Consider the following 22780-nt stretch of genomic DNA (forward strand, 5'->3'; position numbering starts at 1 on the left):
ATGCAAAGTCAGAAGCCTGGTTGGCTATGAGCATTTCCCATGTATTGACCTTTCTAATCTTCATTATTATTTATCTTTTGCAGATGAGAAACAGGCACGGAAAGATTAAGTAACTTGCCCAAAGTCAAAACTAGGCCTGTCCTGCTCTGTGATTCCAGACTACTCACTCAGCACAAGAGCACCCTAATGACACCGTGAGGACAGTTAGTGTGTAACTGTAGATGGGACAGCGGGTCAGAGGCTGCTAACATGATACTGGCCAAAGATGGAAAGACTCTCTGAATGCCAGACTTTAAGAATAGGTGAAGGATTTTCCAGCCCAGAAATCTATACATCTCAGTTTTCAACTTAGACAAAAATTCATGTAATAAATAAAGTCTGATGTTTCTGAGTAGATTTTTTTTCTAGCAGTTTCTGTTCTCTTTGTGCCTGTTTTCATCTGTTTCTGTTATGACTTCCTCCCTGGCTAAAGAATGCTTTTTGGGGGTAGGATTTTATTATCCTCCCCAGCTTACACCACCATTGTCACCTGATTAGATGGGGACTGGTGCATTTCCTAAATGTGCAGTCTGGTGACTCCGTCACGGCCATCTGATGCTTGTACAACATGAAGCAAAGGAGCCTTTTGAGATCTGGTTTATTTTCTGGCTTTGTGTATGAGAATGCATGCCAGTGTAAGATGGAGAGGCTGTGTGAGGTCAGGGGTGCACTAATATGCAGACAGCATCCCAACTACATTGCCTTGACTCCACTCCTCACTCCTCACTCCCATGTAAATGCAGCATGCCTGACTTCCCTGACTAGGAAAAGAGGCTCCTGATAGTGAATGACAGATTAGTGTGGCCAATTCTAACTAGACATTTTGGGGAGTGTTTCCCAACCTCCTCCCACAGTTGTGGAATGTGACAGATGAGAGTCTAAGCCGAGTGGGTGGGTATAAGAGTAACCTGAACTTTGGGCACTTCTGTAGGTACATGATCGAGTCTGAAGATTTTCACACCATATGCTTACAGGAATCTTAGTGCTTACAGCCAGTCTTTGTAACACATACTTACCACACCTTTCATGATGGGCTTGGTTAACCAGTTCCTGGTCCCAAGTGCTGGTTGGCTGAGATCAGATTCAGCACCAGCTCATGTGATATTATGGGCATTCATGAATTGCACAGAATGTCTTAGAAGCCCATGCTAACCTCATTGCATACTCTAACCCACAGCCTGTGTGAAATGCCCTTATCTCAGACTATGATTTATGATCGAATGTTTGGTTGGCTTTTTTTCCATCTGCTGTAAGGCAGTGATATTTTCAGGTTGGTAAAGAGCAAATATTGTTCACTCTCATGGTCTCTCAAAGATATTATACTGTGCCAGGAAGCGTTTGTAAACAAAAAATCTACAAAGCAGCCTTTTCTGATGTAATTGCATTAAGGTCTCTTTATTACAAGTTCAGGCTTGGACTTTCCTCTAATTCTACCTTGAGACAGCAGGACAGGAAGGTGGCGAAGCCTCGAACCTTCAGTAGGACAAGGTTTTATAGGAAATGGGAGCGAGTGAGGGGCTGTCTAGCCTTGCAGGTATCTAATAGAATTTAAGTCAACAGGTGGGTGCTCTGAAGGAAAACCCTGAACAATCATAAACAATCTGAAAGTACACCTGAAACAATCAGACTAATCTTTGACTGACTGTTGTTAGGAAGTAGATAGAGAGTAATTTTGGCGTAAGGGCCAAGGACAAGTCATGGGGTCCTTTCTGGTATTTGGGTGTAGCTTGGGTTTATGTGTAGGTCAAAAAAAAATTTTTTTTTTTTTTTTTAAAGATGGAGGCCGGTCCCAAGATGGAGTAGGTTTGACCTCTTGGTTCCTTTCTGCAGTCTCATGTTTTACTTCCCTCTTTGAAAATTTCCTTTCATCTTACAGATCAATAGTGGGATTCAACAGTTGCTTAAGAAAAGATTTATTTATTTTATATATGTGAGTACATTATCATGTCTTCAGACACACCAGAAGAGAACATCAGATTCCATTATAGATGGTTGTGAGCCACCATGTGGTTGCTGGGAATTGAACTCAGGACCTCTGGAAGAGCAGTCAGTGCTCTTAACCGCTGAGCCATCTCTCCAGCCCTAGTAGTTTCCTAATAAGTAGCTTCTGCTTAACTTTATTTATTTTGATATAGTCTCATGTAGACCAGGATACCTCTACCTCGTGGTAGAGACTAGCTTTAAGGTCCTCCTGCCTTCATCTCCCAAATGCTGAGATTATAGGTCAATATCACCATGCTTAGCTCATAGTCTCTGATTTCAATAAACATTCATCAAATACCTCAGACTTGGCAGGCTTTGGGCTGGTGGTTGCCAAGGATATCAGATGAAGGAGCTGATGTGGCAGTGGCTGGCAGCAGCATCACCTGTAGTTAGTTGCTGAATGTAGTACACATTGTAAAGGATTAGGGAGCTCTGCGAAATGTGTATTTTCTTTTCTCTTTAAAGATTTATTATGTGTTTGTGTGCATATGCACACGCATGTGCAGGTACCTGTGGAGGCCAGAAGAAGGCACCTGATCCCCTTGGAACTAGAGTTACATGATTAAGGGTGAACAACCATGTAGGTGCTGGAAACCAAACTGGAGCCCTGTTTATAAGCAGCAAAGACTTTTAAACCACCGAGCTATCACTCTAGCCCCTAACTACATAATTTTAAAAGATTTATTTGTGTGTGTACGTGCATATGTGCACATGCAGGTGACTATTGAGGTCAGAAGGGTGGAATTGGATCCCTTGCAGCTGGAGTTTTAAGTGTTTGTGAGAGGCCAGAGATTGGGACTGGGATCCATATTTTTTTATAGATCAGTTAGCATTCTTCACTGCTGAGCCATCTCTCTAGTCTCCTTGTTACTGGAACCTGGAAAGGTTAAGGTTGCTGCCCTACATGACATAAAAGAGGTAGACAGGATTCAGACCCAGGCTTTTAAATTCTGAAGCCCAGTCTTGGCCTCTGTGACTACCCTGTGTCACATTACATACTGATGAAGTTATGGGAGAAGTGGCTTTGGTTGTGCTTTCCAAATGGGTTTATTCTTCAGTACCTTGTCCCTGCTGAATGAATGGAAGATAGGAAATATTGGACTTGAAACTACTGTACTGCTCTTGTTGTAGGGAGCAGAATCCCAGGTGGACTGCTTTGAGTGCTTACACGGGCTATCTGGGCAGCAGTTCTCCTTGGAGAGTTACTTATCAGTGTTGTGTTTGTCAGGGTCATTTCATTGCACTTGGTTCTTTAAGGCCATCGTGGAAGAGTGAATGTAGGTTGGTAAATAGGACAACAGAAGGAGTAAGGACTGGGATCTCTCAATAAGATTGAACCAAGAGCTGTGGAAACATCAGCTCTGTGCCTCATGCACACATGTCTCCACAGCTTTCCATTGAGCCTGTTTTCTTTTGCTGTACACTCTATTTAAAGATGAGAAAAGACAGTAAGGGGGGAAAATCCAAAATCTAAACCAGGTCATTTAAAATGAGCACTTTCTTCTCCACTTTCCTAAACTACATTGTCTTAATTTGTCTTCCCACGTCTTGTGACATGGCTAGGGGACCGGACGGTAAGAGGAAGTGGGGTGTTGGGAAGGGACTAACTTCAAATGTTAAAGTGGAAAGAACATAGTTTCCAGTGGTACTCCTGGGTCTGAATCCCAACATTGTTGATGAATGAGTTAATTGACTCTTCGATCTTTCTGCCTTAGTACTGTGAGACAGCTCAAGACCTACTTTGTAGGTTATGAGAAGTAAAAATTGGCAGGCATTTGACATGTAGCAGTGACAAAAAGAGCTCTTATGTATATATACATGTATGTATGTATATGCTGGAATCAAACCCAGACCCTCTGCATGCTAGGCAGATATTATACCACTGATTTATATCACCACCCTGGGTTCTATTATTCCTCTTTTTCCTCCTCCTTTTTTTTTTTTTTTCCAAGACAGGGTTTCTCTGTGTATCCCCGGCTGTCTTGGAACTCACTCTGTAGACCAGGGTGGCCTTGAACTTAGAGATCTGTCTGCCTTTGCTTCATGGGTGCTGGGATTGAAGACTTGTGTTACCACTACCTGGCAGTTTCTATTGTTCTTAATAAGTTAAAAAAACATAGAGACCTAGACTAAGTTAAACAGTGCCTCAGATATATCTTCCTTTATCACTGCTGTGAAAGGAGAATGGTAGCAGGCCAGCCAGATATAACCCTAGCTGTTCTGGTTGTGACCACCATCATGCCAACTAGGTGACCCTGGCACTTGATGCAAATCTTGTTTGATAAACAGTGATTAAGAGAATCAGTTGAGCATTCATGGCCAGCTGCCGATCCCTAGTACATTTCTTGATTGATATTTGATATATTAATAGCTTTTCTTTTCTTTTCTTTTTTTTTTTTTGGAAATTCAGGTATGTTGTGTGCCTGCAGCCATCTAAATGTAGCTTAGCATAGAAGTCCTTGCTTCTGCCATGACATGAAGAGACACTTCTGTCTTGATACTGCCAGAGATGTGCTCTGTGATAAAGTGTGCTGCCCAAGCTTGGTTTGTCTGCCTCTTTCCTTGGTCTCTTGGCATTGTCTGCTTTTGGCAACAAGTTCTTACACACCAGCCTATTCTGAAATAGGAGTACTGATTAGGGAGGTTTTTGTTTGTATGTAATGCCAGCATATGAAGATGAATACTTATAAGCAGTTTTCAAACTCCTGTATTCAGTGGTGTATATGCTGGGTACAATTTAGTTTATATTTTTTAAAAATTATCTTTTTTTAAAATTTTTTTATTAGATATTTTCTTCATTTACATTTCAAATGCTATACCCTTTCCTAGTTTCCTCTCTGAAAATCCCCTCTCCCCTCCCCCTGCTCCCCAATACACCCACTCCCACTTCCTGTCCCTGGCATTCCCCTATACTGGGGCACAGAATTTTCGCAAGACCAAGGGCCTCTCCTCCCACTGATGGCCAATTAGGCCATCCTCTATTACATATGCAGCTAGAGACACGAGTCCTACCATGTGTTTTCTTTGATTGGTGGTTTAGTCCCAGGGAGCTCTGGGGGTACTGGTTAGTTCATATTGTTGCTCCTTCTATAGGGCTGCAGACCCCTTCAGCTCCTTGGGTAAAACATTTTCTTTTTATTTAATGTATATGGGTGTTTTGTCTGCATGTTTGTATATCAAGTATATGCAGTGCTCACTGAGGCCAGAAGAGGGCGTTGAAGCCCCTGAAATTGGACTTTAGACGGCTATGAGTGATCATATAGATGCTAGGAATCAAACCCAGCTCCTGGAAGAGCAGCCAGTGCTCTTAACCATTGAGCCATCTCTCTAGATCCACAATGTAGTTTTAAAATAAGAATTCACAGGGTTAGAGAGATGGCTGAGCCGCTAAGAATGCATACTGCTTTTGCAGAGGACCCAAGTTTGGCTCCTAACATCCACATTGGACAGCTCACAAACACATGCACCTTCATTTCTAAGGGGGATCCAATGAGGTCTCTTCAGGTGTCCACATTCGTGTGGTGTGTGTGTGTGTGTGTGTGTGTGTGCTCAATTAAGAAAAAAATCAGAATTCAATAGCTGATCATGGCAGCAAGTGTAGTCCCAGCATTCTAGAGGCAGTGGCAGGAGAATTGGATTACACAGCCAGACTCTTTCTCAGAAGAAACAAAAGCTGCAGTGAGATGCTCTGGTGTTCCAACTTGAATGTTATCAGAAAGACAGTGCCAACTCTCATGTGTTGCTGGAATACGTCAGTCAGTAACATATGCTTGGTATGGAGTTTGACTTTTCCAAAATGTAAGTATAGTTCTGGCATAAGCAGCCACACTGTGTGACCTAACATTTATATTCTTAACTATCTCTTCAAGAAGAATAAAAAGAAATGTATGTACAAAGGCTTATTGTTAAATGTTTCTACCAGTGTGCTTTCTAGTGACCCTAAACTGGAAGCAGTTCAAAGGCACGGCCGATAATGAATAAACAAAATACAATATGGCAATAAAAAGAAACCCAGTGCTGATAACACCGTCCTCAGGAGTGACCTTCACAAAATCACAAAAGTGCTACGTCAGACACCTGATGTGAGAGACAGTACCGTGTGTGCTTCTTTTCATATTAAATGTCCTGAAAAGACAAGGAGAAAAAACAAATCTACAGTAGCATATGGTGGACTGAGTCTAGTGTAGAGCCTGACGTATCGTAGGCCTGATTATTGGGACATCTTCCTTTGGGAAGATGGAGGTGTTCTGAGCATCCATTGTGGAGGTGGCAGTTAGCCGTTTGCTAACTATCATTGAATTATATACACTTAGGATGGGTGAAATTGTGATATAATAAGTTTATAAATTACCATGCCTGTCCCATTTTACTGATATTTGGTTGATGCTCTTCTGGGATGCACTACAAGGTGGGGGCTCAATCCTTGAAGTTTTGAGGTTGGGCATGCAGAGGCTTTGTGAGTGCTAGAGTCAAGGAGATAGGGCTGATTCCACACAGAATAGGAAGCAGCATATTCCAGTGGCTCAAACCCATTGTCCTGGCTCTCTAGGAGGTTGAAACAGGAAGATAGATTGAGGCCAGTGTGTAACACAGACTTCATTTCAAAACACAGAAAAATGGAGTTATAGACAAAGATACTTTCTAACGCTTTGGCTCCAGGCAGGTCACACACATGCACCTGCCCAGGAGCTATCTGGACTTGTATATGGAAAACACACACACACACACACACACACACACACACACACACACACAGTTAATCACAGAGTTAATTTTAAAATGCCTTGGCTACCTCAAAGGCTGGGCATTCCTGAACCTTTCCCTGCTACCCCAGGTCCAGTCAGGGAAGTGACTGGTGGCCACTCACCTGAATTCTCACATGGCTAGTCGGCTTTCTTTCCTGCTGCTCCTGCTTCCCATCATTCTTCCCCAAGTCATGGCGATTCTCCTCTGTTCCTCTCTGCATCCTTGCCCACGTAACTCTAAGGGTCTTGCCCTGTGCCAGCCATTGATATTAAGTAGTAAATGGAGCAAAATTTAAGGGAAGCTGGGTGTCCTTTATCAAGGCCTGACTGTTCTGGGCAGAGTGGTACAGAGGTTCAGGGTTAGAGTCTGTCATCTAGCCAGACACAGGCCAAGACATAACTCTTAGAATTCCTGGTAGAGCACTGTATCCTAATCTGCTTTAGGTTGCAGATGCTAGTCTGCGAGTTTAGAATGTAAAACTCTGTTACTTCCTTCCTCCAACAAAATGAAACAAAAGCCATGATCCATGTGACCGAGTATTTGCTGAATGAATTACAGTGAGGAGGAAGAAGAGCCAGCAGGCTTGAGAGAGGTGGGAACCGTCCTCACAGCCTCCACTGAGCTGCACAGTGGGTTTTCCTGGGAGTCGTGAAGCTGGCCGGCCGCACTTGAGCTGTGTGACCTTCTGCGGTGGTGGTGGTGGGGCTCAGGGCTACTTACACTGGGACTTGCAGGCCCCTAACGGGGTATTAGCAGTGCCACTCCTGCTGCTCTCAGAATGAGATTTTCCAGAGATTGTGAGCCTCTGGTGCTCTTGCAGGCTATCACTGATAGGGAGTTGTAATGGGTCTTATGGATGTTTTCTTTTCATCTTGTTGTAAATAAGAAGTGTTGCACAGGACTGGAGCTGTAACTCAGTGGTAGAAGAGTACTTGCCTAAGAGTCATGTATAAGGCCTTGAGTTCACTTCCCAGCATCACACACACACACACACACACACACACACACACACACTCTGAGGAGTTGTACAGAACTGAACAAGTAACCCAGTGAGCATCTCATTCCTATGGGTTATCCTAGCCAGCTTTTCTCCTCTCCTTAGATGATCTATTGCTGCGACCGGGATGATTGGCACAGCCTTGGTTGCTTGTATAGTAAAGAGAAGTCCCACTTCTTACAGTGTTCCCCAGTAGGTTCTGTGGAGTTCTAGTGGTTTGGTTGATTTTGCTGGTGGTGTTTTCAAATACTGAGGCCTCTTTTGTCTCATTCTCCAAGCATATTTTCTCAATGGTGCTCAATGGAATATTCCAGATGTTGAGGAAAAAAATGGACTGGGCTTTTAATGACACCTGACTGTGAAGGTTGAGAAACATCTGCAAGTTCATTCAGTACAGGGATTTAATCCAGTCAGTTTATTCTGTGTGTAGAAGGGAGGTTGGGGGAGGAGTGAGTGACAAGAGAAAACTCAGTTATCACAGCTTGTAGTTTGGTTGCTGGTACTGCCAGTTGAGTCCCAAAGAGGAAACAGCATCATTGCTGTTTAAACAAGGCCTTTGTTTTCTTTCTTTGTTTCTTCAGACAGGCTTTCCTATAGGGCACGGACCATTAATTGGCTGTGTAGCCAAGGATGACCTTGACTGACCTCCTGAGTCCTGGATTTTAGGCATGTGCTATCATGGCAGGCTTATGCATTGCTATGTTAGGATGGAACCCAGGGAGTCAGGTATGCTAGACAAGCATTCTATGGGCTGAGTTATATTCCAATCTCAAGCTCTTTGTGATGTTTATACGTTTTAGAGTGTGTTAGGGTGGGATCTTGCTAAGTTAGATTTTGCATATTTTTAACAGTGATTATTTCAGTACCTTAAAGCTTTAGAATTAAAGAGATGATTGTTGACAGGATGGTGGTGCAGTCTTTAACCTCAGCCATCAGGAAGCAGAGGTAGCTGCAAGAGGATTTCTCTGAGTTCCTGGCCAGCCTGCTTTATATAATGAGTCCAGGCCAATCAGGAATATAGAGTAAGACCCCCCCCCCCCCCCGCCTTCTCCCTCCCTCCCTCTCTCCTCTTTCTCCTCCTCCCCCTTCTCTCCTCCCTCCTCCTCTTCCTCCTCCCCCCTCCACCAGTGAAGGACAGAAGAGATGATGGTGCTTGGTATTATCAGTTGGCAGTGGTAATTGGTTGGTTTATAACTCATTTTGACATGTTTGTGTCTTAAGTATATGTAATATTGCATGAATTATTTTTAGATCCTATATCAATCTTATTTTTTTTTAAAGATTTGTTTATTTATTATATGTAAGTACACTGTAGCTGTCTTCAGACACACCAGAAGAGGGAATCAGATCTTGTTACGGATGGTTGTGAGCCACCATGTGGTTGCTGGGATTTGAACTAAGGACCTTTGGAAGAGCAGTCGGATGCTCTTACCTGCTGAGCCATCTCACCAGCCCTCAATCTTATTTTTGTCGTTGTCAGAAGAATTAATGAAACATTCTCAGAGATTATCAACTTATATAAAATCATCCACGGAATGTCTTTATAACCAGTCTAGCAATTAGGAATGTAATTTGATTTATTTTCATGGTTTGATTTATGTTTTGAGTGAGAAGTGAATACAGGTCCCTAAACAAGATCAATAAAAAAGAGTAAGATAATTGTTTATCATAGGTATCAGTTTTTTTCTGAAATACTGTACCATTGCATGTCAGTGGTTAGGGAATGCTCTCTGTGGAACGCAGGGCCTTGCACATCATGTCTTGTTTCAAAACTGACCATTTCCAAAACAGCAGCACCTTCCATGTTGATCTACCTGGATCATTAGCATTTTCTTTTCCCATGCTGTGGCTGTCTCCTTACTACTTGGGGGACAGTAGTCACTGCAGGCAAGAGTTGCATTTGGATGCTAAAGTTCCTGGTTGGGAGTGTGATGAGATAGAGGGCTTGCATGGCCTCAGAGCCACCTGTTAGACAACATCAAGGACACTGGGAGGAGTGGTAACATTGAGTGTGGAGAGTGCTATACTCTAGCCAGCCAGGCACGATACAGTGAGCCCTGGACATCTCCCATCTCCTGGTAGGATGCACGCACTGGTGCATCTGTTATTTGTGTTGATACTTGCCAAGCACTCAGGCTGACTTTGAGTCATGAGGAAGCATTAGATATCTAGTCCGAGGGATGATCTGCAGACAAAGTGGCCAGTGTTCTAGGTGTCCATGATAGCCCAAATTGGCCTGGGTTGGAGCAGACATGATGACTTCAGACAGTCCAGGACTCTGGACCAGGAAAAGTACACCAGTGACGGTAGTTGGCAAAATCTGGATATGACTGGGTGTTATTTAATAGGTTGTATGTTGATAGGTCTGTCCTGACTTTGGTCACTGTTAAGTGGGGTTCTGTAAGTCATTAGCGTGTAGCAGAGCTTGAGCAAGCCTGTGCTTCTTTGCACTATTTTTGTAAGTTTGAAAATACTTAAAAATGAAGTTAAGCAATGAGAAAATTAATACAGCAGAACTGGGAAATAAAGGCTGTGGTGGACATGCTTTGTGCTAGCACTTTGGATGGGTCAGGAACTTTGCTTTGCTTCAGGAGTGTCTGTAGTGGTGCTCACTGAGGATTCTGGGTAAGGGACCCTGAAACTAGGGAGTGGTGGCTACATGGAATTTCAGCTCTCTGTTGACAAGGTCTTGTTAAACTAACTAACTAATTAATTAATCTGCTTATTTTTGTATGGGTCTGTAATTATGTATTGGAGTGTCCTGTGACCATGTAGGTTACCTGAGCTTCGCTTGCTGTGGTTCCCAGACTCCCTAGTTGGAAACTTAGCCTTGTAATTAACTTAATGGTTTCTGTTTTTATTGGGTTGCTTTGAATTCAGGTGAGTCCATGGATTCTTCTGCAGTGAGTCATATATTCAGTTTGATATTTATTGGTTGCGGTTTAGGAAAAACTGATTTTAAAAGCTGATTTATTTTACTTAAACTTGAAATATTATACTAGATGTATGTCTTATTGTTCTCAGAAAAGACAAGGTTTTTCATGTACATATTAAATACCAAAATATTGCTTAGGTTCTACCTGGGAACCCTGTGGTAGGTTGTCATAGGTAGTTTTCTTTTGCTGTGATAAAGACCATGGTGAAAAGCAACTTGTAGAGGAAAGGGTTTATTTTATCTGACAGCTTACAGTTTTTGTCCATCACTGAGGGAGGCCAGGGCAGGAACTCAAGGTAGGAACCTGGAGGCAGGAACTTAAGCAGAGGCCACAGAGGTGTGCTGCTTACATTACTGGCTTGCTTCTCATGTCATGCTCGACCTGCTTTCTTATATAACTCAGAACCACCTGCCCTGGTGCACTGTACACCATGGGCTTGGCCCACTCACACATCATTGTTAGTCAAGAAAATTCCCCCACAGTTTTGTCTATAGGCCATCTGGTAGAGGCATTTTTCAATTGAGGCTTCTCTTCCTAGATAACTGTAGTTTGTGTTGATTGTCAAGGACCTAACCAGGTCATAGGTAATAATTAGAATGGAGGGATTGGACTGTTTTGACCAGCCTGGAAGGAAGACTGTGGGTTTGGGAATCATAAGACCCACTGCATTAGATGATCCTTCAACTTTCCTGATTTTTCAACTTCACATCTGTAAGTCTGGACTAAGTAGTACATCATGTGAAGTTGCCATGAGCATTGTAGAAGCAATGTGCAGACACCTCAGATGTATGGCTGCAGTTTTTACACAGTATACAGTTGAAAATCTGCTTTGCTTATAAATGCCTGTAACAATAGTAGCATTTGTCAGTGACAAATCTATAAAGATTCAGTGGCTTTAAAATGGTCATTTACTTATTGTGAGGGTGCATATGTGTCATGGCACATATGTAGGAATCAGAAAACACTTTGTGACAGTTGCTCTTCTTTCACTATGTGGGTTCTAGGGATCAAACTCAGGGTATCAGCCAAGTGCCTTTGCCCTCTGAGCCATCTCCCTGGTTTAGGCCTTTTTGTCAGGAGGTTTGCCCTTATCTTGTTAGCTCAGAAAAACAGGGTTTCTTTCATATCTTAGCCATGTTGGATATGTTGCCCCCAATTTACCAGGTTCTTGTCACCACCTACAAGACATTTATTGTCTTCATCTCAATTCATTTGGTACAAATAAATAACAGATTTCTTACAGAAGAGAAATGTTATGAGACAAAGGGACGAGAATGCATGTGGACACCACTGGAGATATGTGTATGCAGTATCCACTTGAGTTTAGGTTGGAGGCTTGGCTTCTCTGAGGAGGACCAGATCACTATTCTCAGTATCTGGAAGACTCCGAGTCAGGAGGGACCCCTGCTTTTAATGGCAGCACTTTGTCTCTAAGTCATGAGTGCTCACGTTGGAGGTCTGCTGGTCTAAACAGTAAATTCTAGACTGGCATGGAATAGATAGTGAGAACTCATCTTAAAGCAAACGAAACATAGGAGAGCATACTTTGTTTAGTCCTTAAGTTGGTTATGAGTTTGCTGTGTGGGTCCAGGTGAAAATACAGGTACGTGTATATATTAATGTCTGTGGAGAGGGAGGACCTGAAAGCAGCCTCGTTCAAGGATAGCAGTTGGTAATTTGGGGTGAAGGGTCTCTGGGAGGTTGTTGGATCTCAGGCCCTAGTTATTTTTCTGGCAGTTTCAGACAGAGGGACGGAGGGAAGGTTGAAGTGGGTGGGCAAGTGAAGAGGGTATGTACTAAGTGACCCAGAGAGTAGTAGCTCACTGTCAATAACAACTGTTAGTTGTTCCTTTAATGTAACCTTTTTTCCCTGAGCCAGGACAGAAGTCCCACTGGATACAAAGATCTGGATAGGTAAAGAGTATAATTGGCTGCTGTGAAAACCTCAGGAAAGTTCTAAATGTGAAATTAGACAACAGGTAGTTTATCATGGAGGGGATGGTGGTTGAGACAGGATTTTTAAAAATTATAATTATTTTTTATTTGTATGGTTATTTTGCTTGCATGTATATCTGTGTATCACGTGTCATACTAGGGCCTGAGGAGGCCAAAAGAGGGTGTCAGACTGTCTGGAGCCAGAGTTACAGACAGTTGTGAGTTGTCATGTGAGTGCTAAAAACTGAATCCCAGCCTTTTGGAAGAGCAGCTAGAGCTGTTGACCACTGAACCATCTCTCCACACACAGACAGGATTTAATTATATAGCCCAGGTGGCGTGGCCTCAGACCTACAGTCCTCCGGGCTTACCCTCCTTTCCCCTAGGAGCTGGGATTACAGAGATGCACTTGCACCTGGCTCAGAGGTCAACCTTTTGAAGATGAGGATTTATGAGATGTTTGTTAGAGTTAGAGTTTTATTGATGTGAAGAGACACCATGACCAAGGCAACTCTTATAAAGGCAAACAAACATTTAGCTGGGGCTGGCTTACAGTATCAGAGGTTCAGTCCATTATCATCATGGTGGGAAGCTTGGCAGCATCCAGGCAGGCATGGTACTGGAGAAGGAGCTGACAGTTCACATCTTGATCTGGATCTGAAGGCAGGCAGAAGGAGGCTTTCATCCACATGGTGGGGTTTGAGCATTTGGAGACCTTAAAGTGCACCTACACACTGACACACTTCTTTCAACAAAGCTACACCTCCTAATAGTGCCATTTCCCATGGGCCAAGCATATTCAGACCACCGCAGGTGTATACAGGATGAGCAAAAAAGCAGAGGCAGAACCATTAGGGGTCCTAAGTTCTCAGAACTCAAGTCCTTCCTTTTTCCTGCTGGCGAGTCACAGGTTAGTCAGGTTAACCTGTTCCCTCCCTTCCTTGGTATTAATTTACCTTTCATTTACTATTTGGTTTCAAAAGTAGTATTTTCTCTTTTTCTTTTTTATCCCCCTTTTCTTTTACCTTCCCTTCCTACCTCTTCTGGCTCCCCTTCCTCTTTGAGACAGAATCTTAGGTAGCCTAGCCTGATACTGAACATGTTATGAGGCTCAGACTGACCTTGAACTCCTAATCCTCCGTCCCCCACTGCTGAGTATGGGTTATAGGTGTGCAGGCCTGCTGGTATTTGTTTTCTTATTGCAAAGTTGACATTCGTTATCTTTTGCTGTTCAAAAAGAGTTTTCTAAACTACACTTTTTTTGCTAACTCTCATTCCTTTTTTTTTTCATGTGCATGGCAACATTGCTGTCTGGAACTCAGGGGTCAGCCGAAGGTAAGAGTTCTACACATGATGCTTGTAGAAAGAGATTCCTGTGCTTATTCCTGAAGTACTGGACATTTTCTTATCAAAACTGAAAATTCCTTCTTCCTGCCGGTTTATAAAAGCAATAAGCTGTCATCTGTCTCACAACTCCAGAGCTGCTTATTGGCACAGTGTGTGCTGGCCAGCTCTGCCCAGTCTCCTAGCAGCCCAACATGGGTTCCTTGTGTGCTGTGGATTAGCATGAAACTGATTGTTCCAGACTGGTCACTCTGTGCCAGTCCAACTCATCTTACTCCTAGGCAGTTGGGGTGCTTTGCCAGACCCATGGGCTCCTGATGGAGCCCTGATGATGGGCTCCTGCTGTTTCTAGGGACTGTGCTTGCAACTTACATTGGAGCCGAAATCTGAGACTTTAAAATTTTTTTTAATTACATTTTTTTTTTAAAGAGTGAAGTCCTTATTTTTCTGTTACTATAATAAAATACCTAGAGCTGGGTTCTGACTTCCTTCCTTTCTTTAATTTATATGAGTACTCTGCAGCTGTCTTCAGCTACACCAGAAGAGGGCATCAGATCTCATTACAGATAGTTGTGAGCCACCATGTGGTTGCTGGGAATTGAACTCAGGACTTCTGGAAGAGTAGTCAGTGCTCTTAACTGCTGAGCCATCTCTCCATCACTTAATTCCATTTTTCAGTTAATTTTTTTGGCGTGTGTTGCATATGTGCATGGTCAGAAGAAAACCTTGAGGCACTGGTTCTTTTCTTACACTACGTGGACACCAGGTGTCAAGCTCAGACTTGGCGGCAGACCCCTTACCCCCTGAACTCACGTCACGTCTGCGGCAGAGTTGGCTTCTTTGTTTTCTGAGGATCTTAAATCTTTGTTGTTTTGTTTTGTTTTTAAGATTTATTTGTTTTATTTCATATATCTGAGTGTTTTGCCTTCCTGCATGTATGTGCACCATGGGCTCATGGAGCTGAGAAGAAGATGTAGAATCCCCTGGGGCTGGAGTTACATACAGATGGTTGTAAGCACCATGTGGGTGCTGGGAACCCTGTCCTCTGAAAGAGCAAATGCTCCTAACTGCAGAGCCCCCATGGGTCCTATTCTTGCAGGTCTGCTGTCAGCAGGAATCCTGCTTTAACTGGACAGTTCTCTGAAGTTACTTAAACCTTCCAGGAAGTTCAGCTTGTCTAGATTCTTGAGCTTGTTGTTTTACAGCCTGTGGTTGAGCTGTATGTAACTCTGTGCTGTTACTGTTGCTGAAATATGTGTACATATGCCTTTTGGGATCCTCAGTTTGAAATGGTGCTTGAATGTGACACTGGTCTCCTTATGTTTGTGGACGTTTTTGCTATGAAAGGGTACTGGGTTAATTTTGCTTTTATTGGAGCAGAAGAAGATGGAGACCAGTAAAGATGTGAGGAAACCACTTCACAATGTTACACACTTGTCATGTTTCATTTTCTGTGAGCTGTTCTCACTGCTTATAGAAAATGCTTTGCAGACAGAAAGCCTGGAAGGGGAAGCCTCCATCCTTAACAGATTGCTTCTTCTGGGGGAGAGGTGGAGTTGGCAAGTGGGAGACCATCATTTATTTATTATAAAATGTATTAATTTATTGTGTGTGTGCCACAGGTGTGTCTGTCATGTGCACGCTGTGTCAAGCATGTGTCAAGCACATATTGGTCATAGGACAGCTTTTGGGAATCATTTCTTTTCTTTCACCAGCTGAATCCTGGGGAATCAAACTCAGGTCATGAGACTTGGTGGCAAGCACCTTTACCCTCTAAACCATTTTACCACCCTCTTTCTTTCTTTTTTTTATTTATTTAAGTATTTTTTTTCATTTTTTATTAGGCATTTTCCTCATTTACATTTCCAATGCTATCCCAAAAGTCCCCCATACCCACCCTACCACCCTATTTCTATTTTCTATTTTTTTTTTTGTCGAATTTGTTAATGTGACTGTGTATTCTCTGTTCATTGAAAACTTTGTGATTCAAAAAACTAATGTTTATTTAGAAAGAAAGGAGCAAAGGGGGGCCAGTGGGAGAGGAGAAAAGTTAAAGCAACATATGTGTGAAATGACACAGATGCCAGCAGGAAGCCCACTGCTTTGTATGTTCACCTAATAGTAAAAAAAAATGGCACTGGGCATGTAGTGCTGCACACCTTTAATCTCAGCCATCAATGGGCAGAGGCAGCTGGATATCCGGGAGTTTGAGGCCAGCCTTGTCTCAAAACAAAACCAGACCCCAAAAGCTCAAACTTAAGATATGGTATGGTATGGTATAGTATAGTATAGTATTTGCTGCTTATAATGGAAAGCCCCCCAAACACAAAAACCACTCAGATGAAAGGCCTGCTTCATACCAAATCTAACTTCCAACTTTAACATCAATAGGTTAGTGCAGTTAGTCTAGTTGATTGTTGAGGATCAAACCTGGTACCTTATACATGTCAGATACCAAGCGCTAAGCTACACTCCAGCCCATTCCTACCTATTCAACAAATTGTTTTCTAAGGAAGCAAAGCATATTATTAGCAAGAGAAGCAAACATGGCCTCTTGAAGCCAGTGTCCACTGTACCATATTTGACAGAAGGAACAGACTCTAAGGCTGTAATAAGCTACATAAAGGACTGTTATCAGGACATATTTGACTGTTATTTGTGTAATAACATCCATTAATTTGGATCTGTCAGTGGAGCATGCATAGATATTGTGTGATTATCATCTAACTTCACGCAGTTTTGGGCTAGAAGATATTTATAGCAATTTACAAAATTGCTAAAACTTAAAGGGAGCTCCTTAGTGTTTCTGGTAAAGAAGAGCTACTATTTATTCATCTTCAGCTTTGTGCTCAGCGGTGGCACTTCTGTAAACAAGAATCCCTGTTTCTCTAAAGGTTTCTTTCTTTGATTTAAGTTATGCTAATGTTTTATGTAGGGTTTCTATTGGTGCAACAAAACACCATGACCAAAAAGCAAGTTGGGGAGGAAAGGGTTTATTCAGCTCATACTTCCACACTGCTGTTCATCATCAAAGGAAGTCAGGACTGGAACTCACACAGGGCAGGTACCTGGAGGCAGGAGTGATACAGAGGCCATGGAGGGGTATAGCTTACTGGATTGCCTCCCCTGGCTTGCTCAGCCTGCTTTCTTAGAGAAATTTAGAGGACTACAGCCTAGGGGTGTTCCCACCCACAGTGGGCTAGGCCCTCACCCACTGATCACTAATTGAGAAAATGCCTTACAGTTGGATCTTATGGAAGCATTTTCTTAACTGAGGCTCCTTCCTCTCTGATGACTCTAGCTTATGTCAAGTTGACACAAAACCAGTCAGTACAGCTGACTCTTTGTCATCTTGATACACAAAAACATCACTGTTAAGCTACAACCCTTCCTTTTTTATTTATCTCCAATTAAAAACATAAAAACATAAATAACTCACATTAAAAATATAAATAACTTAAAAATTCCCACAGTCTTTACAAAGTCAAACACATTAAAACTTCAGGGTTTTTTTTGGTGGGCACTGGTGGTGCATGCCTTTAATCCCAGCACTTGGGAGGCAGAGGCCAGTTTGATCTACAGAGTGAGTTCCAGGACAGACAAAGTTACACATAGGGAAAACTTTGTCTTGAAAGACAAAACGAAAAAAGTTTTTTTCCATTTTTTTGAAATACTATTTATTTATTATTTATATGAGTACAATGCAGCTGTCTTCTGACACACACCAGAAGAGGGCATCGGATTCCATGACAGATGGTTGCAAGCCACCATGTGGTTTTTGGGAATTGAACTCAGGACCTCTGGAAGAGCAGTCAGTGCTCTTAACCACTGAGCCATCTCTCTAGCCCAAAAAAAGGCTTTTAAAAAAAATCTAATCTGTGTAAAAATTTAAAATCTTTTTTAAAAAAGTTAAAAGTCTTTCAGCTATGAGCACCTATAAAAATCAAGTTTAAGTATTTTTTTATTTCAAGAGGGAAGAACCAGGGCAGAGTCACAACCAAACCACAGCAAAACTGAGTTCCATCAGTGTAAACAACACAAAATTTAATGACTGGGATCCACTCACCATCTTCTTGGGTCACTTCCTATGCTCTGTCCTCAGCAGCACACATAGCTTGTCTTCTAGGCTCTGGCTGGCTCCACTCCACTGCTGCTGTCCTAGGTGGTCATCCCATAGTACTTATATCTCCAAAATTCCTGGGGTCCTCTGCTGCAGCTGGGTTACACTTTAACCAATAGGCTAAAGTATCTTCATGGTATCAAGTCTCAACTTCTCCTCATGATCCCTTCACTCCTGGGTCTTCCAGTGCTACAGAGGCTGGACCTTCACTAATGGTCTCTCTTGGCTTCTCACAGTGTAAGCCTCAGCTGCTCTCAGTGACCCCTTCATGCCTTTAAGACTAGTACCATTTGGGTGACTGGTACATTACCAAGTTCTGCTGCCAGCACAAGATCACACTTCAGCCAGTTCTGGAACTCAGTTTTTCTGTGCTCTCAGGAAACACTTCCCAGAAGATTTTATCTCAGTGAGTTTTATCTGGTCTCTATTACTGCTAACTTCTTAGCTCCCAGGAACACAGAGGTTTCATTTTCTTGATACTGGTCTCTTGTTAATTGTGGCTGACTTTCAGCTCTTCAGCCCCAGCTGACCAGAACAACAGACTCTCAATTCAAAATAGCAAAGAGGGGTTTGGGGATTTAGCTCAGTAGCAGAGTGCTCTGTCTTCAGCTCCGGGGAAAGGCAGATGGTGCTGCTGGTGGTGGGAGAACAAAATTCCAAAGTAGCAAACAGCCCCGATAGCGTCTTTAAACTTCCCTCTGAAACCTTACAAGCCAGACCTCCATCTCTTGTACTGTTGTCAATATTCTTATCTTTCAGGCTCCTGAAGAACATCCCACTAAACTCTTTAACACTCAATGGCTCTTCTAGCTCAAAGTTCCAAAGTCCTTCCACAATCCTCCCAAAACATGGTCAGGTGTGTCATAGCAACACCCTACTTCTGGTACCAACTTGTCTTAGCCCACAAAGGACTGAGCTCTCCCCCACTGATCACCAATTGAGAAAATGCCTTACAGCTCATTCCTTTCCAATGTCTCTAGTTTGTGTCAAGTTGACAGAAAATCAGCTAGTACAGCCAGGTAAGTGCAGGCAAACTTGGGTAGATACTTCATGTGGAAGAGAAAGAGACAGACAGAATGACTGAGACTATTAAGACCCTGTTTCAGAAAACCAATTAGCCAAACAAAAGAAACAAACTTTTTTTTTTTTTATAGCTGCACACACAGAGATGCTATTGTGCATATCATCTCCCAGGCTTACTTTTTGCTTACCGTTATAGATGGTTTTCATGTAAGATGGATCTATATCACACAGTTGTCAATGTGGGACTATATGCATCACTAACCCCCACTCTCTGGCATCAGGTAATGGTGTTTTATCTGAGGGGTGGGCAGCTGAAACATGATCACTGTGTAGCCTAGGCCGGCCTGAAACTTGGCTGTCCTCCTGCTTCAGTCTCTCAGGTACCGTCAGGCCTATTGCGTAAGTTGGCTAACAATGCTCTACATTATTATAGTGGCACTGTGTGATGTTAAGGTTTGTTCTTTATGCACTCTTTTTATGTTTTCTCTCTAACAGATCTTTGCTTATGATCACTGTTTCTGGTCCATGGATGAATCTGTCCGAGAGAAGTATGCAGGTAATTGAGCAGTTTCCTGGGCACTTAGTAGTGTGGAAGCATTTTGGTGTGCTCTTAACCCACTACTATGGCATCATTTGGTGTAACTTTTAAACAGTGTCTAGGCAGCTGCTTCCAGCATTTGCTCTGAAAGGTTTTGTGCTGTCTAGGGACCAAGAGACTTCAGTGTGATGTTCTTGGGGGTGAGATGATGAATATTTACGACTATAGGATCTCACAGAGGCCCTTTCTCTTTTATCTCATGGGACCAGGAGCTACGTCTTAGGCATGCAGGCCCCCATGATATCTGTGATGTGGTGGTCTAGAGGGACCTGGTATAAGTAGAGAGGACCCCTATACTGGGGCCTAAGTTCTATTCCTTAAAAACCTCTGTGATGCTTGCCAATTCTTCAGTCCTGCCAGAGAGTCTCTCTAACCTCTGTACCACAACCCCGGGGTCTCAGTTTCCTTTTGCTCCTGTTCTATTACCTTCCCAAAGATAACTGTCTATTTTCATTTCTCCGTGTGGATGCTGAGAATTGAACTCAGGTCCTCTGCAAGAACAGCAAGTGTTCTTAACTTATGAACTCTCCTTGGACCTTATTTCCAGAATCTCACTCCTTGTCATAACTGTTATGAATTGTAGGTTGTATAACTTGAAATTTTCATGAAGAAAAAGAAAGGGAGTAATTGATGTACATGTTTTTTCTGAACTCTAGTATACTTTGAATAAAAGGATGGTATGTAGTTTTAGGCACATCTGGATCCTAAATTTAAATTTTAGATGTTTAGGGCTGGTGAGATGGTTCAGATAATACCAGGTCTGATGATCTGAGTTTAGTCTCCAGGATCCACATAGTGAATGGTGAAAACCAACTCCTAAGATTGTCTTCTGACCAGGACACATGCTCTACTATGTTCATAGCAGCCTTATTTATAAGAACCCAGATGCCCCTCAACAGAGGAATGGATACAGAAAATGTGGTACATTTACACAATGGAGTACTACTCAGCTATTAAAAAGAATGAATTATGAAATTCCTAGGCAAATGGATGGACCTGGAGGGCATCATCCTGAGTGAGGTAACCCAGTCACAAAGGAACTCACACAATATGTACTCACTGATAAGTGGATATTAGCCCAGAAACTTAGAATACCCAAGATATAAGATACAATTTGCTAAACGCATGAAACTCAAGAAGAATGAAGACCAAAGTGTGGACACTGTGCCCCTTCTTAGAATTGGGAACAAAACACCCAGGGAAGGAGTTACAGAGACAAAGTTTGGAGCTGAGAGGAAAGGATGGACCATCTAGAGACGGCCATTTCCGGAGATCCATCCCATAATCAGCTTCCAAACGCTGACACCATTGCATACACTAGCAAGATTTTGCTGAAAGGATCCAGATATAGCTGTCTCTTGTGAGACTATGCCGGGGCCTAGCAAACACAGAAGTGGATGCTCACAGCCAGCTATTGGATGGATCACAGGGCCCCCAATGGAGGAGCTAGAGAAAGTACCCAAGGAGCTAAAGGGATCCGCAATCCTATAGGTGGAACAACAATGTGAACTAACCAGTATCCCCCCGGAGCTCGTGTCTCTAGTTGCATATGAATCAGAAGATGGCCTAGTTGGCCATCACTGGAAAGAGAGGCCCATTGGTCGTGCAAACTTTATATGCCTCAGTACAGGGGAATGCCAGGGCCAAGAAGTGGGAGTGGGTGGGTGGGGGAGCGTGTGGGGGACTTTTGGGATAGCATTGGAAATGTAAATGAAATAAATACCCAATTAAAAAAAAAAGATTGTCTTCTGATCTCCATACATGTGGCAACACACATACACACGACACACATACAATAAATAGAGAACATTGTTGAATCTTAGGTGTTGACTGTAAAATAAACAACTCTTGAGCTCTGCATTGCATGGCCTGGTGGGTGTCCTTGTTCAAACATGTTTACAGAAGACAGTTTACTGACTCTTCTTCTTATTCTAACTAGAAATAATCTATGGTTCGGAAGGTGTTGGGCTTCCAACTTTAAATAAGCTGATTGTGTGTGTGTGTATACATATGCCTAAAGTCCTTACCAGTTATGACTCTCTCTCTCTCTCTCTCTCTCTCTCTATATATATATATATATATATATATATATATATGAGATTTTTGTTTGATTTCTTATTTGTTCATATGTTCTTTGCTCATAAAATATCATTTTCCTGTCCTTTAGGTCAAGAAGATGTTTTCAAGTGCCTTGGGGAGAACATTCTTCAGAATGCATTTGATGGCTACAATGCCTGTATCTTTGCTTATGGGCAGACAGGTAATGTGAACTAGCCTATACTTGCCCATTTGGGCATCCATCCATGAAGGTGAAGATGAAGCCATGTTTACTGGGCCACACTGCTTACTTGACATATGTTAGATTCTCTCATGGGTGATAAAAGTAGGCAGTAGGATGTTTTCTAAGACAGCACAGGAAAATTAGGATTAAAGTTGTTTGTCTTTATTTTTTTCCTATGTGAAGTTTCTCCTCTTCCTCCGCTTCCTCCTCTTCTTCCTCTTCCTCCCCCTTTATAACTTGTCAGAAATCAAAAAAGAAACCAGTTATGGCGCTGGAGAGATGGATCAGTGATCAAGAACACTTGGTATCCTTCCAGAGGAGCTGTGTTACGTTCCCAGCATGTACATGGCAGCTCACAGCCACCTGTAACTCCAGTCCAGGGGACCCGAAACCCTCTGCTGGCCTCTGTGGGCACTAGGCATGAAAATGGTGCAAAACACACACATACATTAACTAAAAACTAACAAAAAATATTTTTAAAAGAACACACTTGTTAATATCGTACTAGTCATAACTGGTAAGGACTTTAGGCATTTATGCTTTGTAATTAAAGAAATAAAACGAATTTAAAGTGAAACTAGTTGCTTTCATAACAGTATATCATGTGGTATGTCCAACAGAACACTGTTCTTCATAGCACAGTGTGTATGATGGGGTTGAGCATCATATGCTATGTTCACAGAACAGAAATTCTGAGCCAGGCGGTGCCAACTCCTCTCTTACCCCTGCCTCTCACCATATGGGCCTTTCTGCCTCCGCGTTTCCTCACTGTGAAATG

At 42.5% G+C, this 22780-nt stretch overlaps 1 protein-coding gene across 3 annotated transcripts in view; it reads left to right on the forward strand.

Annotated features, from left to right (window-relative positions):
- The window catches only part of Kif13b (kinesin family member 13B), a 159051-nt gene that overhangs the window by 39070 nt on the left and 97201 nt on the right, over positions 1-22780 (forward strand). For all 3 annotated transcript variants that reach the window (XM_021181269.2, XM_021181270.2, XM_029469046.2), the window contains exons 3-5: positions 13959-13971; positions 19619-19679; positions 21889-21981. In XM_021181269.2, coding sequence (XP_021036928.1) covers positions 13959-13971; positions 19619-19679; positions 21889-21981 — 167 coding nt within the window. The remainder of the gene's footprint in view (positions 1-13958; positions 13972-19618; positions 19680-21888; positions 21982-22780) is intronic.

Source organism: Mus caroli, unplaced genomic scaffold, assembly GCF_978045245.1.
Source record: "Mus caroli unplaced genomic scaffold, Mus_caroli_1 scaffold_12, whole genome shotgun sequence".
Classification (NCBI taxonomy): domain Eukaryota; kingdom Metazoa; phylum Chordata; class Mammalia; order Rodentia; family Muridae; genus Mus; species Mus caroli.